The sequence below is a fragment of the Poecilia latipinna genome, unplaced genomic scaffold (assembly GCF_001443285.1).
Source record: "Poecilia latipinna isolate Pla-1442-1.1 unplaced genomic scaffold, P_latipinna-1.0 Scaffold838, whole genome shotgun sequence".
NCBI lineage: Eukaryota > Metazoa > Chordata > Actinopteri > Cyprinodontiformes > Poeciliidae > Poecilia > Poecilia latipinna.
In genome coordinates this window covers 168,347-188,070 of record NW_015113454.1, presented here as the reverse complement: position 1 = coordinate 188,070, position 19,724 = coordinate 168,347, and the positions used below count along the sequence as shown (strand labels likewise).

Genomic DNA, 19,724 nt, shown 5'->3' with positions numbered 1-19,724 from the left:
AATTGGAATATGCAGACTTTTTATCACTCAGAAAGCAGAGCTCATATTTTACATTTATTCATTGCCGAGTGAAATATTTCAAGCCTTTAGTTAAATAATAAAAACCCAAAATTAAATGTCTTAAAAAATGTAATATTGTGAAAAAAGTTAAATATTGGAAACAAACGACTGGTTGTTCAGAGATTGATTTTTGTAAATCGGACAGTTCTGCCCACACCTGTACACAAAATCAGGCTTCAGTTTAGCACCAGACCGAGAGACGTTTGGACTTTTACAAATGTGGACTGACTCTTATAAAGTTAATTTTTACAGGTCAGAATTTATAATCAACTTCCCCCTGAAAACACCGAGTCATATGAAGCCGAGTACCTCTGACACGAAGAGTGTGCTGGGATCGATCACATCCAGGAAGTGACGGAATCTCCCACGAAACGTGTCCTGAGAGAAAGAAAAATCATAAATTGTTTTTATAGCATTTTTTATAGCTTAAATGCAATTTAAATTGTTTCCTAAAAGATGTTGTACATTTAACAGCTCTACATGAATTACACAAAACCTATTCTTTCACAAGTTAGCAAGAGAACAAAAAAATCTAGAACTTTCCAAAGACTTTACGTATTTTTCGCTGAAACGCAGGCAGCCGAACAGATTCCGGATTGTTTCTCTCGACAAAACAGCCAGAGATTTTCCAGCTGTCTCTTCCCTCCGGTAAACAGCGACATTACGGCTCGCCAGCTGTTTGAACGCTCCAGGTGGAGCCTCCTCATTACAGCCGCTGGCAAACTGTTTCCCATCTTCGTCTTTTAGAGGCCCAAATCCGCATCGCGCCGAACGCAATTAAGCCCTTTAATGACGGTGCCAGGAATACCTTTCAATCATTAATTCATAGGCGAGCAGAAGGAATCGCTCCTTCCCCCCATCCCTCCGCCTCCTTCACTTGGGTTTAATTACACTAACTGTTAATTTGGACAGAAATCTGCTATTTGACTCATCGCTACGTCTCGTCACTTAATGAACATATGGATGGTTGTCAAAAACATGGCACGAGGGGGGGACGGCTTTTTCAAATCTGTTCAATTAGATTATTCACCGATTATTTAAATGGATCAGTTTGAGCCGACTCTAAGAGTTAGTTTAAAAAAAGAAGACTTTTTTTTTTCTTTATTCCAAAGGTGTTGCGCTGTCATGTTGTATCCCACCAATCATCTAATACTTCCTGCGCTTCAAAGTGCTGAAGCTAATGCTAATTTATGCACATTAGCCAAAACAGTAAAACATGTTGGTCATTTTTATCTATTTATTTTAATATGTAGCGTGCCTATGTATGAACATTTTTAATAAATGTTAACATTTTTGGGTTAAATCTTTTACAAGTCAGTACAAAAGAGTTTAAAAAGGTTTTTTTTTGTTGCCCTTATGTAATATTCTAATATTAAATATCTGCTGTGAGAAGAAACAGAAATAAAACTTGAACACATCTAGCTACTGCTTTTGAAATAAATAACAATAATAAACATTTTAAATGTCAGTCTTTATTGAATATGATTATGCAATGGTTAAGATGATCAAATTTTGGAAACAATTCAGCCATTTAATCTCTCTTTTTTTTTCTTTTTTTTCTTTTTTTTTGCAAGCTCGTGCTTGTACGCTGCCCATCCGGTTTGTACAGTAAGATATCAAATAGCACCCTGGGGGATGCCTCGCGCTGAAATAAAATCAGCAATTAATTATTTAGATGACGTCACGTCCTCTCTCGCTCTATTCAAAGCCGTTTTCTTCTTTAATCATATACACCTTACTTTTAAAAAGAGACATTTGTCTTTCAACACATTTAGACTCCCTGTTTCTGTTTTGGACTGGGTTTTCTTCAGCCTTGCCAACGCGGTAAGCAGGAGCTAAACTGTTCCGCGCAGCAACACGCTCCAAATATTAATCATGGCCGTTTAAAAGCAGCTTCTTTAAATTAAAAAATAAAAAAAAAACAAGCGTCTGCGCCCGAATCGAGTTGAGACCAATTAATGTGTGCGTCTACAGAGAGTCTTGAGCTCAGCATGAAAGTTTGTGCTGCGTTTAGAGTCACGGCTAAAATAAATGTACCTGGTTGAAACGAGACTTTCCGTACTGGAACGGTGGGTAGTCAGACATGCTGCCGGACAACACAACTCTCCTCCTTATTGCTCAAGTTTAGCAACTTCTTCTTTTTTGTTTTTTTCTCTCCCCGACCACTTTTGCCGTCTTGCGCTGCACTGCAAAAACACTCAGCTGTCTTCCCACGTTGCATTGTGGGCAATGTAGTAATGCCAAGCTGGCGCACGCATGTAGGCCGTGAAATGCTTTCTATATGTGACTACATTTCCCAGGAAGCTGTGCTTTGTTTTATAGTTTTGCAAAAAAAAGTTTATAGCAAGACAGTGACCTTGAACATTGTGAAAGATGGTCTTTACTATCAGTAATTCAAACATTTTATCACGTAAAGTACTTTGAACTGCTTTATGTGCTATGCAAATAAACTTGACATATTTAAGAGGCAACAAAATATTTGCCCATTGTTCAGAATTTAATTTGAATCTAAAATAGGGCTGAAACAATCAATCATTTTAATTGTGATGAATCGATTTTTGAAAAAAAAAAGTCTACTAATTTAGTAACAATTAATCGTTAACTACAGTATACAGATTCAAAAAAGGGATATTTTCTGAAAATAAAACACATTCAGAGCAGTAATTAAGCCAAAACTGTACAAAATAAATATACACTTTGGACTAAAGATAAAAAAAAAACTCCTCAAGTAGCACAGTTTTATCTTCACCTAGAACAAAGGAATGACATGTTATTGCATTTTAGGCAATAAAATGTTTATTTTTCTTGTTTCAAAATGGAGTTGAATTGTTTATCTGCATCTTTTAGTGTATTTTCAATATTGTATAAAAATGTCTTAAATGGTTAAATGAGAAATCTGTATCATTTTACTTGATTAAGTGATTAATCGTCAGAATAATCAACGGGATAATTGATTTGTGAAATGACAGTTAGTTGCAGCCCTAATATAAATGTGTACAAACATAATTATGCAATATTTATATAAATAATACATCTGGTCCCTTTTTTCCCACATATAGACATGTACAAAAGAATAACTATTTTGTACATATCCTGTACATTTTTACTTTTAAAATGTTCTCTTTTTTTCTGTAGGCACTTTGTCAATATTCATTTGTTCATATTGTTTTTAGATATTTTATATTAACCTGAGTATGTTTTATCACTGTGTTGCTGAAACAAATGACTTTACGCACTGGGAAATGATTGCAAAAGTCCAATCCATCTACCAACAAAAGATAAAATACTAGTTACCTCTTTAACATCTCTGTCACTTTGATTAAAAAACAAACTTTTGATGAACTGGAATGACAGGCAGGACTCTGGTCTGATTTTAAAGAGGAAATGTAGCCCTCTGGTGGAGATTTAGCCTGTTTTGAGCTCATGAGAAAATATAATGGCATCTGTCTTGAATGTGGCCTTTTAATGTGACAGGAAAAAATCCTTCTTGGGTTGATTATAACTGTAACCTGGACTCATAAATGTGCACAGCCTTTAATTCTTTCTGAATGCATCTTCTGATTCAAAACCATAAATCCATCTTCTCTAGGAAATTATCTAATATTCAATCAATACTTTGAAAATAAACTCCTAATCTGAGAACATCTTTTATCTGTATCTCATAGTCGCAAGTCTTCAATTGTACTCCAAAAGCTTTTAAAAACAAAAACCCAGAAAATGTTTATATTCTGGCTGATTTTAAAGTTTGATTACAAATGCAAGTCTCAGAAGTTTTTTCCAAGGAGTAACTACATTGAGTAATATTCTTTGAGATCATTTTTATTTTATTTACATTGGGAAATGTGTGTTTTTTTTTTTATTATCATTTTTCAAAGGGGAAAAAAATATCCAAGTCTTTTTGGGCAAAAGGTTTATGTTTTCCTTCAATTTAAAATCCAAAAACTGAAGTAATGTGATGCTTTATAAAAGAAATATATATATATATATATATATATATATATATATATATATATAATGTATTAGACAGTAGATATCAGCTAAAGGACATAAATCAGCGAATGTCAGGAACTAATTAAACTGAATAGAAACATTATATAAACTTATGCAATATAGTTAATGCTCCATTATTTACATCATCGATTTTCCATGTAACACAAGAGTGTCCACAATGTGGCCCAGGGCTCATTTGAGGCCGACTGAGTCACAGTGGACACTTTGGAAAAAGAAAAAGGTTTTTCTCTTTTATTGACCATGATTTTGGTTACATTTTAACTTCGCAGTAAATAGACTCATCCCTCCTCTACATTCATTAAACTTGGCCAAATACAGCAAGAGGAGAGCCACATCCTGTTCTTGTTCAGTCTAAAGAATGTTTCTAGTCCAAAAATGAAAACAACTGACCAGGGAATTGTTTGCCTTTCTTTTGATAATATAATCACAAGACACTTTTGTATGTTTTGGATCAACAACAATTTACAGGTTTTCTTTCTACTACGATTGACGTAGATTTAAAGTCTTTCATTTCTAGTATATGACCAAACAGATACATGTGACAAGAAACACGTTTTTCCATTTTTATTTCCTGAAAACAAGGTTGTAATTAGTGGCCAGCCTATAAATTGGCCTCGTTTTCATCATGCCAGCGTTTTTTAAAGATCGGTGATCGGCCCAAAAACGGCAATTGGTGCAGCCGAGTTTTACATTTTTCTAAATTTGACCACTTTGGCTCTCGTGGCAAAAAAAAAAAAAAAGGATACCTAATACATCTGAATAATACACGTCACATTCAGAGTGACATTGACACCAGTGGTTCCAAACTGGTGAGGAGTGGAGCAGGAACGATCCCGACTCCATCGACACCAAAAGGAAATGACCACAAAAGACACGGTGAGCAGGAAACACAAAATACTCTTTATTAAATATACAAAATTTGTGAAACAGAATTGCATCACGGATTGTAAACGTTCCAGTCTTACACTGAGCACATTCTGCCAGCTTCACACCCGAGGACAAAACACAGTCGATTCAAAAGGTAAATAAAAACCTCGCCAAATGGAAGACATGAAAGAGAATGCTTATTCCCGCTCTCTGCGAGCGCCAAATCACCTCTTCTATGTTTCTATAGTCATCTGCACTCTTCATATTGCGACCGCCCAGCTGAACGGATGTGACGACATACGTGTATTTTTTTTTTCTTTTTTTAAATGTTTGATGCTTTGAGCTAGATGGCGAATCATCGTCAAGGTGTGAAAGGAAGATCTAGTGCTTAACCACAGAGCGATTAGAAAAGTGCAATACGGCGTGAAGTCGATCTAACTATACCGATATCACAAAGACGGGTACAGCAGAGTTATTCTTCTGAAGATTAAGTAGTGCAAGAACATCCACGAATGCTGTTTGAGGTGGCATCATATCAGAATACTTTATGGTGTATCAATCAGCTCTAAATGTTAAGTTTCAAGGCTGTGTGTTAATGATTTTGTTTCCTTATGTTTTTTTGTTGTCGTTTTTGGCATGTCACAGTAAATCGCTGCTAATACTCATTTTTTATTTGTATGCATACAGTTGATTCTTGTGCTAAACGATATCACAAAGCGCAATAATTAGAGATTCGATAACTTTCTTTCAGCAAACGGATGGCTTTGAGTCCGCCCGAACGCAAAATACAATTAAGTGCTAGCCTAATGAACATCGAAGGAAAACAAACTCAAAAAACAAAAGTAAGGCAGCGTTTGGCAATTTAATACGCATACACGCTGAAAAATGCGGTCCCTTTGTGGCAACTCATGTGTCAGCAACACACGCATGTGAGGAAGCAAGACGGAAGATACCGATACTGTCGCCATCTGAATCGGTTAGCTTATAACGCTGAGCATCGGAGGGGAAGGGAGCTAGCTAGCTAAAAACAAACAGCACTTATCCTGTGTTCGAAACATGAAACCTATATTCATTCACCTGTTGGCTTTATTAAGAACACTTGAACATTCAGGTCCGTTCTCAGTGATGTGAAAGGGTCAAATGCTAACCCCGTCTCATTTGGTTTGCACATTTTAAAGAAGAAAAAAAAACAACGAGTATTAGCATTTGCTGCTAACAGGCAACATTTCGCAGCATCTGGAAAAAAAAAGAGGGAGTCAAACGAAAGAAGCAATTTTTCTTACACTGACAAACTTATTTAGCATGAATTCTGAAAATACACTCAGACATACAGAACTTTATCATATTTTTGTCACATTTCAACACCAAACTTCGCTGCATTTCTCTGGGATTTAACAGACAGGAAGGAATCCTCGACGAGGAGTGGAAAGGAAAATTATGCATGGTTCTTAAAATTGTATCCCAATTTTTTTTTAAATCTACAATGTGTGGCACACATTTACTTCAGCCCCTCAGAACTCAGTTACCTGTAAATAAAATCCAGTGCTATCGACATTAAGCTAACTGAACCAAAAACAAGAAAGCTGATCAAGGTCAAGCTAAATAAACTACAATCCTGCAATACAAATGCATGCCACACTTTTTATGCATATTAAAACATAAACCATGTTTCATTTTCCTCTCCCCTCACACTTGTGAACTATTTTGCGTTGTTCTCTCATACAACACAACAAAGTTTGCATTTGCAACGTGACAAACAGAAAAAGTTCAAGGCTTATGAATGTATCTGTAAAGCTCTGTATTTGGCTGATTTCTCTTCCTTTCCTTCCATTCTTGCCTGTAGTTGACATATTTGTCGGTCAAGCCTTGACTTGCAGGGTGACTGTGACTTCCCCGCCGTGCTGCGTTATCCCTCAGTTACAATTTGCTGCTGTGCGAGTGCAGTGAAGGCGGGGGGATTCTCTTCAAGTGCATTCCAACCATCTTATAGAAAGGTTGGATAAACAGTCAATTTATGAAAATAAAACCCAAAACCTGCTGATGCCTCATGTCAGAAATCCTCTCTCCTGTTCTCTTCCGCATGACAAACACAACACCTTCCAGTTTTAAGCGTCAAAACGTCGTAAGAAATGTGCAAGCACTTTCTAGGCACACGAGGAAACAGACATCTTCCACCCTTAAGATGAGGAGATCAGTCTGAAAGCCATGAAAATGCCCCCGCGCTGATCTGACAGTTTGTTTGTAACTGGACAAAAGAAAAAAAAAATAAATAAATAAACACTTTAAATTCCCATTTTAGGAACATTTTGTGACAACAGAGGCGCTAAGCGCGGTGAAGAAAGAGGATTCGCATCAGGATGCCAGACTGGCAGCGCCTGGGTTTGGAACCCTCCACCAGGCTCTGGGAGCCTGACGACAACCTGAGGACGCGCTACATTCAGAACCACTGGAGACAAACCCGCCACCGCCACTGCCGAGGAAACAGAACGGAGAGGGGGCCGAGGGGGAAGCATGCCAGCTAGAAAACATCACCTCGACACCTCTGGGTGCCTAAATATCTGTATCAAAAAGGACAGCGTAGCAGTGACTAAAACAGAGAGCTGTTGTGGAGGTTTTCGAGTGAACACGTGAACTAGAAGGTCAGTTATTTTTTTATTTTTTTTTTTTTTTTTTTTGTCTGTTTTCATTTGAACTTGGGGCGCACTTGTAGCAGCGTTGGCTTCTGCTCCATGATTCGCACTAGGAGAGTGTCGATGTAGTCCTCCAGGTCTCGGACCTGAGGCTTCAGCTTCTTCAGTTCCACCTCCCGCTTGGCCAGCAACAGTTTCTGACGCTCGAACTCGGCCCTCTGCCCCTCCAGCTCGGCCTCGCGCTGCACCAGCAGGGCCACCAGCTCGCTGTGGGTCAGGTGGTAGTATGAGCCCGCTCCTTCCGTCAGAGACTGAGGACAGACAGACACAGAGCGAGGCCGGTTTTTAAACTGACCTAAAAATTAATAACTGAGGCACAAAAAAAGGAGCTCAGGTTCAGAAGAATAGTTCAGAATTAAATTGGAAAAGAAAAGAGAACCAAGTACTATTTGTATTCCATTTTATGTACATGAGCTACTTTGCGTTGGGCTATCATATAAAATAAATTAAAGTCTGCAGTTTAAACGGACAAATTGTGAAGGGATGTGGACAACAGAGATGCACCGATAACTTGGCAGACCAAGAAGTTGACCTGATTTTGGGAGTTCGGCTGATATGGGAAAATAAAATGTTAGCATTTAAATGTGACAAAAGGTGAAGGGTTATGAACAGTAGGGCTGAGCCGATAAATTGGACAGCCAAGAAATCAACCCGATTTCCTTAGTTTTGGGAGACTGGCTGATCAGTTACATGAGAAACTGATCTGATCCACCCATTTTATCTACCTCTACTAAGTTCATTAAAATTAGCCACTTTTGCTCTGACAGAGGGCTGACTGACAGATCCACCCACCAGGTATAGTCAGGACAATAGTCACCCCACTGTTGCCAACTTAGCGACTTTGTCCCAATATTTAGCAACATTTCACACAACAAGAAAAATCGGTATCGACCAAAATCAGAACTGGTAGGCCAGGCATTTGAAGAACTGCAATCAGTGCACCTCTAGTAAATACTTTGTCAAGGTTTGTATTGATTGTTGCAGCAGCAGTAAATGAAAAGAAATCCAAATTTGCAAGGCCATCAACCACATTGGATAATGGCCACTTACTGTATTCATTCATTTTTTCCTACCTTCTTCCTGTCTGCCTCCTGCTCGATCTGGCTGCTCCTCCCCGGATGGATGGTGGACTTGAGCTTCTCCAGGCCGGTGGCCAGCACTGACCGCTTCTCCTCAGCCAGCATGGCAGTGGTCAGGGGCTTCACTGGGTGGGGGCTTCAACAACAACAACAAAAAAAAAAACCCAAACACACAGTGAGCCATTCACATTGTTCCAACACCGACCCGACTCCCAACCTGCAGCCTGATGAGCTGCCCAGCTACAACTCTGGTGGTCATAGTGGAGGTCTTATATTTATAACAACAGGTGAAAGAAAAGAAACCTTAATCTTAGCTTTTATTGTGAAATGTACGTAACTTCCTTTGGAACAATATCTTCCTCTGGAAACAATGGCCGTGTTTGGAAACTGTGGCTTCCTTTCTGAGCACAAACAAACACATACCGGCTCTCCAATATCGTAGTATGAAGAAACATATGAGACAATGTCTTCATAAAAGCACAGGAAGACAGTTTCCTGTGTCAATGACCTACATGCAGCAAACCATCACTATTTGACGGCCTTTAGTGCAATCGATGCAAGATTAATCCTTATTAAAGCCCAGTTTAATTCTTTTTTTTTGCCCTCCAATATGACACCAGACATTAAGGAATCCAAACCAACATTATACTTCATTCTGATTAAGATCAATGTAGGGTAAACAGGTGTAAAAGTGGTGAAAATTAATCCTGAAATGAAGGATGTAATTGTATGCATAGATGTAATCATGAAGAAGAATTGTGTTAAGAGTGTTATTACCCCAAGCTGAAAAGGAAATGACAAAACAACACCTTTTCCTCATGTAAAAAGCTTGATTTCTGGTTGATGTATTGGCTGTGTGAGAACACTGGTTGTCCCCGAGGAGAGGGAGGTGTTCTGCATGTGTGTGTGTGTGTGTGTGTGTGTGTGTGTGTGTGTGTGTGTGTGTGTGTTGGAACGGAGAATAAGCGTGGTAGGCCTGAAGGTAAAATAATAACTGCTAATTGGCCCGAGGCTTTAGTTTCTCCCTCTCCTGTTACCACAGGACACGCAGATTAAACCTGCAGAAGAGTCCTGTTAACACCAGTGGAAGTCTACGCGTTTCAACAAAAGCGACAAAACGCGGAGGATCACACCACAAAGAAGAAGAAGACCCCCCCCCCGAGAGTCAGCACAGGAAAGAAGCAAGGCAGAAGCAGAGGAGGAAGTACGAGAAGACAAGGAAGAAATCCCTTTTCCACCTTTTCACCCAGCACTGAGCACGTGCGACCTCACCTGCTCGGCTGATCGGCCGCTTGCCGCCGCTCGGTTGCGTCCGGCTCTGGCGTGGTGCCGGGCTCTGAGCCGGGTGGCTCTGTCGCCGAAATGGTTGCGAGGGGAGAGAGGGCAGAGAACGCTACATGGAAGCTACTGCTTTCAGGAATTAGAGAAGGAGCAAATGTGTTAGGGAAAGGGAAGACAGGGTCTAGCTGAGCGAAGGAGGATTCCTGTATTGCGCAGGGATCGCTCCCGAAAGAGGACGGGAGAAGTTGGTCAAAGGCAGGTGCTAGGGTGCCCTCGGAAAGAGAGCGCTGCAGCGCGGCATGCTGCCCCTGTGGAGGCTGTAAGAAGATGTCATCCTGATTTCCCTCCCCTATATCACTGTGGATCTTTGGAGTAGAGCTGTTGTCTGGAGGAGGAGCAGGCAGAACCTGCAATCCATCGCCCCCTGTGAGGCTTGTCTCCAGGTTCACCAAGTTACCTTGATCCCCCTGGAGGAAGTCTCCAAATATTTCATTGTGGTTGACCTCAATGTTTGATGACTGGGATAGATTTGTATGACCCATTGTCAAAAGATCATCAGGGACGGCCTGAATGTCGCTCATCTCGCCACGGAGAGTTGAGTTAGCCGAGAATAGCGTTTCATTCAGCTCTGACCCGTTGGAGAATGAGTGAGAATCACAGGTTAGGTAGTCCTGCGAGTCAGCGCTGAAATAATGGCTCTGGCGTGACGTGCTGCTACTCTGTTCAGGCGTCTGTATGTTCAACCAAGCGCTGTCAAAGTCCTGACCAGGACTGCTTGCAAGGTGACTGACACTGAGGTATTCATCAAAAATCCCAAATTCCACATGAGAATAAGGGCGAACTTTCTGCTCCTCTGAACCAGTGTTCTCATTGGTCACATCCAACAAATCCTGCTTGACCTCGGGGGAAGAGATTATGACAGGTACCGATGGTAGTGTGGAAGAGAATTCATCATCTGAAGAAGCAGGCATCAATTCTTCTGTGGCACTGTTCTTAGAACGAGCGTTAAAATCCTCCGAAGGAGCAATCAAGCAATCATTGCTTGATTGCTGAGACACAACAGACGTCGGCTGTAGTGTCGGCAACAGATCAGGGTTCAGATCAGGAGTTTTAGGTGTTTGACTACCTCCAGGTTCACTTTCTGCTTCCTTTTCCGATGTCGTTAGAGAAAAAGGCTGAAACGAGTCCTCAAAAAAGTTCCAACCAACCATTTCAACATGACTATCCTTTGGTTGATCGACAGTTTTATGTGAATCATCAATCAAAAACTGATCAATGGACTTGTCAGCGATGGCGTTTCCAGACTCTGAGGTCTTTACGGTTTTTACAGCAGTCGAGTCGGAGGAATTCTTGAAGCGAAGGACGGTGCTTTCCGCTTCCTCAGAGGACGACACAGAGAATTTCTCAGATTGAGATGAAAAACAGGAGAGCCCGTCTTCTTCAGTCGAACTGCCGATGCCCGACGAGCTGGGGTCTGGAGAGCTGCTGCTGTTGTTGTTGTTGAGTTGTGCAGATGAGGTGTGAAAGGGAGCAGTATTGATATTAGTGTGCGTAAAATCATTAGTAGTGTTGCTGTCCCGTTCGGTCACAATGAAGTCAGTCGGTTCAGGGGAGTTAGTAGGAGTGTTTAACGTCGAGTCATCGCTGTCAAAGCTTCTGTGTTCTGGGATCGTTTCAAGGAATTGTGGAAAGTGGTCGAAGTGAAGTGCGTTGTTGTTCCTCATCTGGATAGGAACTGAAAGTTCACTGGATAAAAATCTGCCCCCAGGCTGATCATAGAGAACGTCATTAACATTTGTTTGCTCGTTTGCATCTGCGACTCTTTGTAATTCACCTTTACTGCGGTCGTGTTCCAGTGGATGGTCATCGACTGTGTTTTGTTGTGTTCTGCTTTCCATGGCGAGCTCCTCGGGAGACTTCAGTCTGCCAGCTGCAAACGCCTCAAATGACTCGTTCCACTCCGAGTCCAGGTTACGCTCCTCAGCAGACAGAAAGGGGTTTGACGACTTCTTGATTAAAGGTTCTTTATTTGCTAAGGGAACTGGAGGGAGAGGTCTTTCAACAGGTTGGTCTTTGGCATCAGCCGAGTCCTCTACTGTCGGGTCGTCTTGCATCAAGTCAGGATTACTTGACTGTGGAAAGAGGTCAGTTATTGGGGGCCGGGAGCTGGAAAGATAAGGCAAAGGAGGCAGCGGTGACTTCAGTGTCTGGTTAGTTAACATATCTGTAAAGAAGGGGTTGTGCTGTAAGCGGGAGTAGAAAGGGTTGCACTGGAATATGGGAGGCGGTGCGGTCTGTGAACGGGAAAAGGGGTTAGTGTGGTGCAGTGCGGAAACCAAAGAGGTAGGATCAACGGGGAAACCCGGGGGGTGGTGACTAAGTGGAAGAGGTGGTGGGTGGGGGTCAGTGCTTGGCTCTAACTTAGTGGAGACCACCAGGCTGTGAAAAGAAGGACACACAGTCCCCTCAATTAGTCAGGCTTGTTCACATTGCTCAACGTAAGCTTGCAAAAAGCATTTGGCTCAAGTCACAATTTAAAGGCATACTATGCAGAGTCTGACCCATTGGCAAAAACCAGATTGTCTATTAGAGGATAAAAGATGTTATTTCACTGGTTTACCTTAGATCTGATGGTTTGTTCTGAAATCGATTTCATTAAATAAATAAATAAAAACAAAGCAAGCTGCCATAGTGCCGCATTCAAAGACAATAGAAACTCAGTGGATGATGTAAAATGTTTCTCTAAAAAAGAAAACTACAAAAGTGGACACACTGTAGAGCTCCTTAAAAGCTACTCTTAACCTTTGAACTATTTCATGCCCCAACCAGAAACTCTAACACTTTTCATTGAGATTATATCAGACAGGCTAATATAATCTAGTTATAGATGAAGTGGAATGAAAATGACAGTTTTCACACAAAAAAATTATAAAAATCTAAAATGAACTTGTAAATACAGTAAAAATAGTCCACCTTTGTGCCATTTAGTCTTAGTATACAACACATCCAGTTGTTCTGTGAAGGCCTTAGTGGTTTATTAAAGTGCACAAACTGCATCAAGAAGAAAAAAGTAAGAATGCAGTTGTGAATAAGCAGGATTATGTCATGAAATCAATCGACATGGTCGTCCATCTGAAGCGTCAGGAGACGGGAACCTCTCAAAATAATTCAAAAATTTCTATTCGTATTTTATTAAAATCAAGAAATATTTGTGCCCTTCTTAGTAATAAGTGGAATTAATAAAAAAACAAATGGAGCAAACCTTTTCCTATCACCACATTTCTCCACCCTGTTTGGAGAACCAAGACTCCAAACATAACACCACAGTTTCAATGACATGATTGAGATCAAGGTATTTTTATGCACTAAAATGGTCCAGTCAAAGTTCAGACTCAAATTGAATTGATGATTTGTGGCAGCAGTTTACTGAATGCGACTGAGTTTGAATTGTCTCTAAAACAGAGACATATTCAAAAAGACTTGAAGGCGTTATTTTAGTAAAAGGTGGTTTTATAAAGTATTACTACAATGAGGCCAAAATATAAATGCAGGCCACACTAGTCAGATTTTAAATTGTTAAAATTTTTAAAAACAACATGTCTTATGGGTTTTTTTTCCCTACATTGTATTAGATTACATCACATGAAATCCCAATAGATTTCACAAAAGTTTCTAGTTGTAAGAAAATAAAATGTAAATTTAATCAAGGGTGTGAATACTTTTTCCAAACACTTAAAATATTACGGCTAACAAAATAGGCTGTAAAGATAAAATCATTTCTGCACCACGGACAGTGAACTTCATGACCTCTGAGCCGCATCAATATTCTTATTTACAGTGTAAATGAAACCAGAGAAAAACAATCTGTGTTTCATGCCAACACTGTTAACCTCTGAAATTCCTAGAATGGCTCAGAGATAAAAACCGCTTGTTTTTTTTAAAATGTCATTTATCCCCATTTTAAGAAATTCTTCAGTTTTTGGTTCATTGAATGCAGCATTAGGTGGCAGCAAAGCAGAGAAAAAGCCATGTGTAAAATCATAGTTGATATTCTGCATGGTATGCCTTTACATATTCATTTGTTTTTGTTTTTTACAGAGTTGTTTGCAACATATATTGCTTATAGAAAGAAAAATAAAATCACATTTGATCAAATAATGATTAATAAAAACCATCTAAAATCTTGATAATTTCTTTTTATAAATATAAAACCACCAACTAATACCTCGTTAGAGCAAAACATTACTAAACTTTGTCATATATGTCTATACTAAACTATAGTAAACATATGAAAAGCTTTTAGCTCTTTAACCAACAAACGCTACATAATTTTTTTTTTTTTTTTGGCTAGCTGTTATCATTAGCCATCTGTCACTTGTTGCTCAGCAGTCATGCATAAAGCTGATTTATCAGGTATATTTTTCAACAAAAATAAATGGCAGCTGCCATTATACACAGAGGAGAATTTTAATTTTTTTTTTTCACAAATGTAACAAGAAAATAATCTCTTCTTTACATTTTAGCGGCAGCAGAAGCACAAAAGCAAACAGGACAGCGCGGTCGATTAGCAGCAGACACAAGAGGCTTATGGAATAAGATCAGCTTGTGAACTAAATGTTTTTTTTTCCTTCATCCTAAACCTCACAAAGTAATTGCAAAAATGTATTCAGCTACAAAACAGTTTGCATCGCTGTTAAATTCACAGTGAGTAAAAAACACATCAAAAAGGCGTAAATATGTTGGACTCCAGCTCATGTTTAACTTTTCAATCTGTTCCTTTCATTAAAGCTTGAGGTTGTAGTATAACAAAACAGACAAAAAGTGAGCGGGTATAAAAAGTTTTTCTAGGGTTAGATGAGAGTTATCTGAATAAAAGACCAACAGAACGAATGAAAAGCTTCAGTGCTGATGCATTTCATCACATTACAGTGGTACAAAACACCACAAATGATAAAACGACCCACTTAACAGTGTGACCGGCGGAAAGGTCCACATCTCGGCCCTTTTTCTGGCTGCTCACACAAGAGTGACCGACCTGCACACACACGCGCCGGGATAAAAACGAGAGCAACGATATTATCTCCAGATCACGTTTCCAAAGAAACGGACCGTTTATTCCATTGCGGCGTTATGCTCCACACACGGTTAGGGTTATAAAAGCAGCTCCACTCCTCCATCTGCATTGCAGACTTCTCATGTAACCAGAGACTTGGAGCAGCAGGGACGTGTTCAGAGCCGGAGGCTCATCTGTAATGCTGGAACGGAGCGCTGCGCTCATTTTGTTTTCACATCAGGTGTTTGTCCCACTTCTATCTGGGGAAACCATTTACGCAGCGATGTATGTCACTGGGATTTAATGTGAGAGAGCAACACAAAGCACCAGGAGATTGGCGAATGGCTCATTAACTCTGCTGTAAATAAGAAATCTGAAAAGTGTGGTGTGCTTCCCCCCCTCCCCAGGATTGGTCCATTTTAAGCTTCACCCATCTTCAACTCAACTGTGGGCAGCTTCCCTGTCTCTGCTGAAGTAAACCATGCCCACAGCATAATGCTGCCACACCACCTTTTGTGCATAAGCTAGTAAGTAAAGTGAGTAAAGTTTTATTTCTGTAAAACCTTTCACAGACGTATGAATCATCACTTTTGAGTCCATTTGTACTACTGATATCCCTTTAAATTTCTCCTCATCGACAAATAAAGTTATTAAAATTGAACTAAGTTGAGTTTAGATCACAAAGTGATTCAAAAATTTAAAACAATAAAAAAATTTAGTTTCTTTAAAGACAGATGAAAGAAGCTGCTTGTGTTCAGCTTTATATAGGTTTGTCAGAGTAAATGTGATGAGATACAGTTGCACTCCACACATTTCAGATGCTAGTTTGTCAAATACTTCAAACTCCATTTCCAACTTCGTTTTCCTTCCACTTCATAGTTATGCTCTTCTTTTCATCAATCCGTCACGAAAAATCCCACGTAGATACTTAAAACGGGAAGAAAAAGTGGTGTTCACACTTTCCCTCACACTAAATATAGCACAACCACAAAGCAGAGTGGTGCTGAAAGGCTACTCCAGCTGGTTGGAGAACAGGTTCAGCATTCTTCCACAGGGTTAGGAATGTAGGTGTCTGCATTCAGCAGATCAGGTAATTAGTCCGACACAAAGAAAACAGGTCTGACAAGTCCTGCTCTGTCAAAAGGCCACTGAACGCACTGATGGACTTGTTTAGTATGAAAGCAAACAAACTGAAGTTTATGTGGGTTTTCTTGCAGGTTTGGAAGAACCGAGTCACATTAAAGTTGAGGTAAAGTTACAGGTTAGAGGAATAAATCAGTTTATTAAAAATAAAAAGATATTAAGTCAAGTATGCAGCTTCGATATATGTGTTCTACCTTCTAATTTTTCTATTTTAATGACTTATGACTTGAATTGTTTTAATTTCAGCCGCCACAAAATGAAACAATCATCTCTCACATTAGTAACTTTTTTTTTTTTTGTTGTAATATGTAAGAGAATGAATCTTTTTTTTTTATGTTAAAGCCAAAAGTTGTTGACCTAAATTTAAAACCTCATTACATCCAAAAACCAGAATTCCACGAATTTATTTTTTGAAGCTGAAGACGTTCTGACATGTGGTGTGTCGGCTGCGTGTCTCACCTGGGTTTGTTGTGCGAGTCCTTGGATCCGAACCACGCTCTGTGTTTCTCCTCGGTGGCGGCGGCGCTTTGCTCAGACTCGCCCTTGGACTGGCTCTGACCCTTCCCCGCAGACTCACTCCGCCCATGAGAGAACAAGTTCCTCCTCTGCTTTTTCACCTGACTCTCCAGCTCCGCCTGGGAGGCATCTGGCAGTGGTGGTGGTGCCGGCCGCTCCTCCTCTCCAGCTCCGCTTTGACCCAGGGCCGCCGCGATGGCCGCCCTCTCCTCCTCACCGGCCCTGTCGAAGGACCAGCGCCGGCCGTCCCCCGCGGGGCCCTTGGGCAGGTCGGCGGTGGGCCGCGTGCTGAGGTTCTGCAGGGAAACGGAGTGGGCCACGGACCGCTGCAGCAGCAGTCCTGGCCCTAAAGAACCTGACGGTTTTCCTGAGCCTCGATCCTGGGCCTGGACTTTGGACACATGGCTTCCGTTTACACAAACGATCGGGGGAGGCACTGCGATGGTGATTTCGCCGGCCTCGTCGCCGAACTCGCATCTGAGAGAGGACGACTTGGGCGAAGTGTTTGCTGTGTGTTCTGTGACGAGAGAGGGCAGAAAGGAAGAGGACTGAAGAGAGAAATGCAGGAAAATGGTACAGAGAGTCGGCCATCTTTCTTTTTTGCTGAAACAATCAGCAGCTTTATAGTAATAAATACAAAATGCTTCTCAAGAGGACACTGAGCATTTCTTTAGCTGGCTAACTCAAGCCAAGCCTCCAACAATAACATAACTACAGATGTACACAGCAGTGGCGACCCCAAGAGGGGGGCATGGGAGGCCATGGGCCCCTCTTGAAAAATGTTGGATAAAGAATCATGTTTAGATCAGACAAAGAGCAGTCATCTTCTTCAATCAAGACATAAATATAAAACACAAACAATAAATAAATAAATTTATATTATATATATATATATATATATAATACTACATTTTAGAAAATCTACCAAAATTGCTGAAGTAAAATGCATCAATGTCAGGCTAGTAGGTTTGATTCAGAGTTTATCCTTTACTTGTGAAGGATAACCATGTGAAAATGGTTGGACACTCGTCACTAAGTAATAACGATAAATCGTCTCCCTGCCGGACTCACCTGGACTGTTGTCTGCGGTGAAGTTGCTGCTGTTGCTGGGGGAGTTGGACAGGTCAGACACCACCACGCTGATGCCAGCTGTCGGACTCAGGCTGCCGCCGCGCGACGAAGACTCACTGCTCTCGGAGCCCAGGGAGGTGCTGGAGCGAGTGTCAGACGACTTCCGCAGCTTCCCCCGCAGAAAGAAGGTCCTCATCTTGCTCCGCCGGACCTCCCCGCCCTCGTCGTCCTCATAGTCTTCCTCCCCTCCTCCGTCACTCGGCAGTCTCTGGCGCATGCGGTACAGGGAGCTGTACCCACCCGGCACCACGGCGGAGGACGACTCCTCATCGCTGGGCCTCCTCTTGCCCTTCATGCGCTCCTTGAGTTTGCTGAAGGTGGAGGCGCCCTTGTCTTTCATGACCAGGTCGTACATGCTGGCCGTCAGGTTGTTTCGGGTGAACAAGATGGTGACCTGAATGTCCCCCCTCTCCTTCTCCTTCTTCCCCGTCTTGGAGTTGAGTCTATACCACCTGCAACAAAAGTTGAATCACATGAGATCCGACGACACGCTGTTTTCATGAATTACAAAGACAGATCAAGAGTCTCACAGGAAGGTTTTTTTTTTTTTAAAAAGATTCTAAGATGTTATAATGTCTTTCTTGCAGATAACATATTAATTTGGCATAAATATAGATTAATTAGGCTTTAGATAGAGGCTCGTCCAAGATGGATGAAGACCAGAGCAGAACTCTACCATTAAAAAAACCCAAAACAAACGTGGATGTCAAAAACATTTTACAGTAAACCATTAAACCACCACATTTGCATTTAGCAGTTGTTCACAGAGAAGTTGAAGATTATTTACACAGGAAATGAACACTGGAGGTGGTGCGTTGCCAATGATCTTTCTGTGTGAAACATACAGTAAATTAAAGTAAAACTAAATATTTTAAAAGTGTCAGAGCAACTACCTCCTCAAAAAGTAAGGCAGCGTAAAAATTAAATTAGCGTTAAATTAAACTGCCACAATATTTTTTGCTTTTTAAATATTTTTATTTCTCAGTTTCACACAAGAACATTATTGGTGTTCTGACTACATTATAGTTAAACTTGATAGTCTAACCATTAGCTTAGGCCTTTTGAAATAACTATTATTGATTTTTACCAAGTTAAGATGCCAAGAGACGTATCTATGGTAACCGTTATAATCTTCCTATATACATAAGCCAATTGAGCATATTTTCCAAACCTAACTCAGAACTTTAACCAAAAGTTTGTTGATAGGTGTAACTTCAGTCTAAATGTAGAATTATGAAACCTCTTTAAATCTTAAAGGGAAACATAAATCTGCAGCGCTAGACATCCATCAAAAATTTTATTTCTATGAAACATTGGAACCATTTGGGTTGGTGGCCGACTTGGCAATCCTTTTTGAACCTGTTCTACCCAGCAGCTTTGGTGCTCATCCACAGAAAATCCTAGTAATCTCCTCTGTTTTGACACTCGTCAGTAGGACATGTTCAATGCGTGCTAAACACTGGACTAGCTCTGTTGACCAGCACTGGCTTTGGGAGACAATCTGCTAAGCTACCAGAAATGTGTTCCTGTTCAGAAAGTAGAGAAACATGAAGTAAGTGTGACAATTATTAACCCCCCACATTAAACTGGCCTGATATCATCATCTTCAAGTTGCTAGGACTGATTTGTGCAGCATGAAAAGAAGCCAAAACTTTATCATTAGCTTCCTGCTAGAATACTTTCAGGCTAACTTATCGAGGAATCAGATTTGGACTTATGAACCTGCAACATTTTTGTTTGCCATACAAAACATCTCAATATGTCACTTGTTGTCACTCAGGACTTTAGTAATCTACAAAACCTTTTCAAACGCAGACAATGAGGACAGCCCCCCCCCCCCCCCCCCCTCCGCCCCCACCTCCACCCTCACATTTAGTTACTTCCTTGACTCAT

The 19,724-nt window shown here is 40.6% G+C and overlaps 2 protein-coding genes across 5 annotated transcripts in view; both read right to left on the bottom strand.

The window, feature by feature from the left end:
* Positions 1 to 2,283, bottom strand: part of sfxn5a (sideroflexin 5a) — a 23,028-nt gene extending 20,745 nt beyond the window's left edge. Inside the window, exons 1-2 of the mRNA XM_015047674.1 lie at positions 2,098 to 2,283; positions 370 to 438 (exon numbers count right to left, since the gene is read on the bottom strand). Of these exons, the coding sequence (XP_014903160.1) occupies positions 370 to 438; positions 2,098 to 2,145 (117 nt within the window). The 5' untranslated portion in view covers positions 2,146 to 2,283. The remainder of the gene's footprint in view (positions 1 to 369; positions 439 to 2,097) is intronic.
* A 4,465-nt stretch (positions 2,284 to 6,748) lies between these two features.
* The window catches only part of rab11fip5a (RAB11 family interacting protein 5a (class I)), a 39,136-nt gene continuing 26,160 nt past the window's right edge, over positions 6,749 to 19,724 (bottom strand). Inside the window, exons 2-6 of one of the 4 annotated variants that reach the window (XM_015047669.1) lie at positions 17,772 to 18,283; positions 16,644 to 17,217; positions 9,980 to 12,427; positions 8,702 to 8,843; positions 6,749 to 7,879 (exon numbers count right to left, since the gene is read on the bottom strand). In XM_015047669.1, the coding sequence (XP_014903155.1) occupies positions 7,622 to 7,879; positions 8,702 to 8,843; positions 9,980 to 12,427; positions 16,644 to 17,217; positions 17,772 to 18,283 (3,934 nt within the window). In that variant the 3' untranslated portion in view covers positions 6,749 to 7,621. The remainder of the gene's footprint in view (positions 7,880 to 8,701; positions 8,844 to 9,979; positions 12,428 to 16,643; positions 17,218 to 17,771; positions 18,284 to 19,724) is intronic. The other 3 variants (XM_015047671.1, XM_015047672.1, XM_015047673.1) reach the window with 3 other exon arrangements.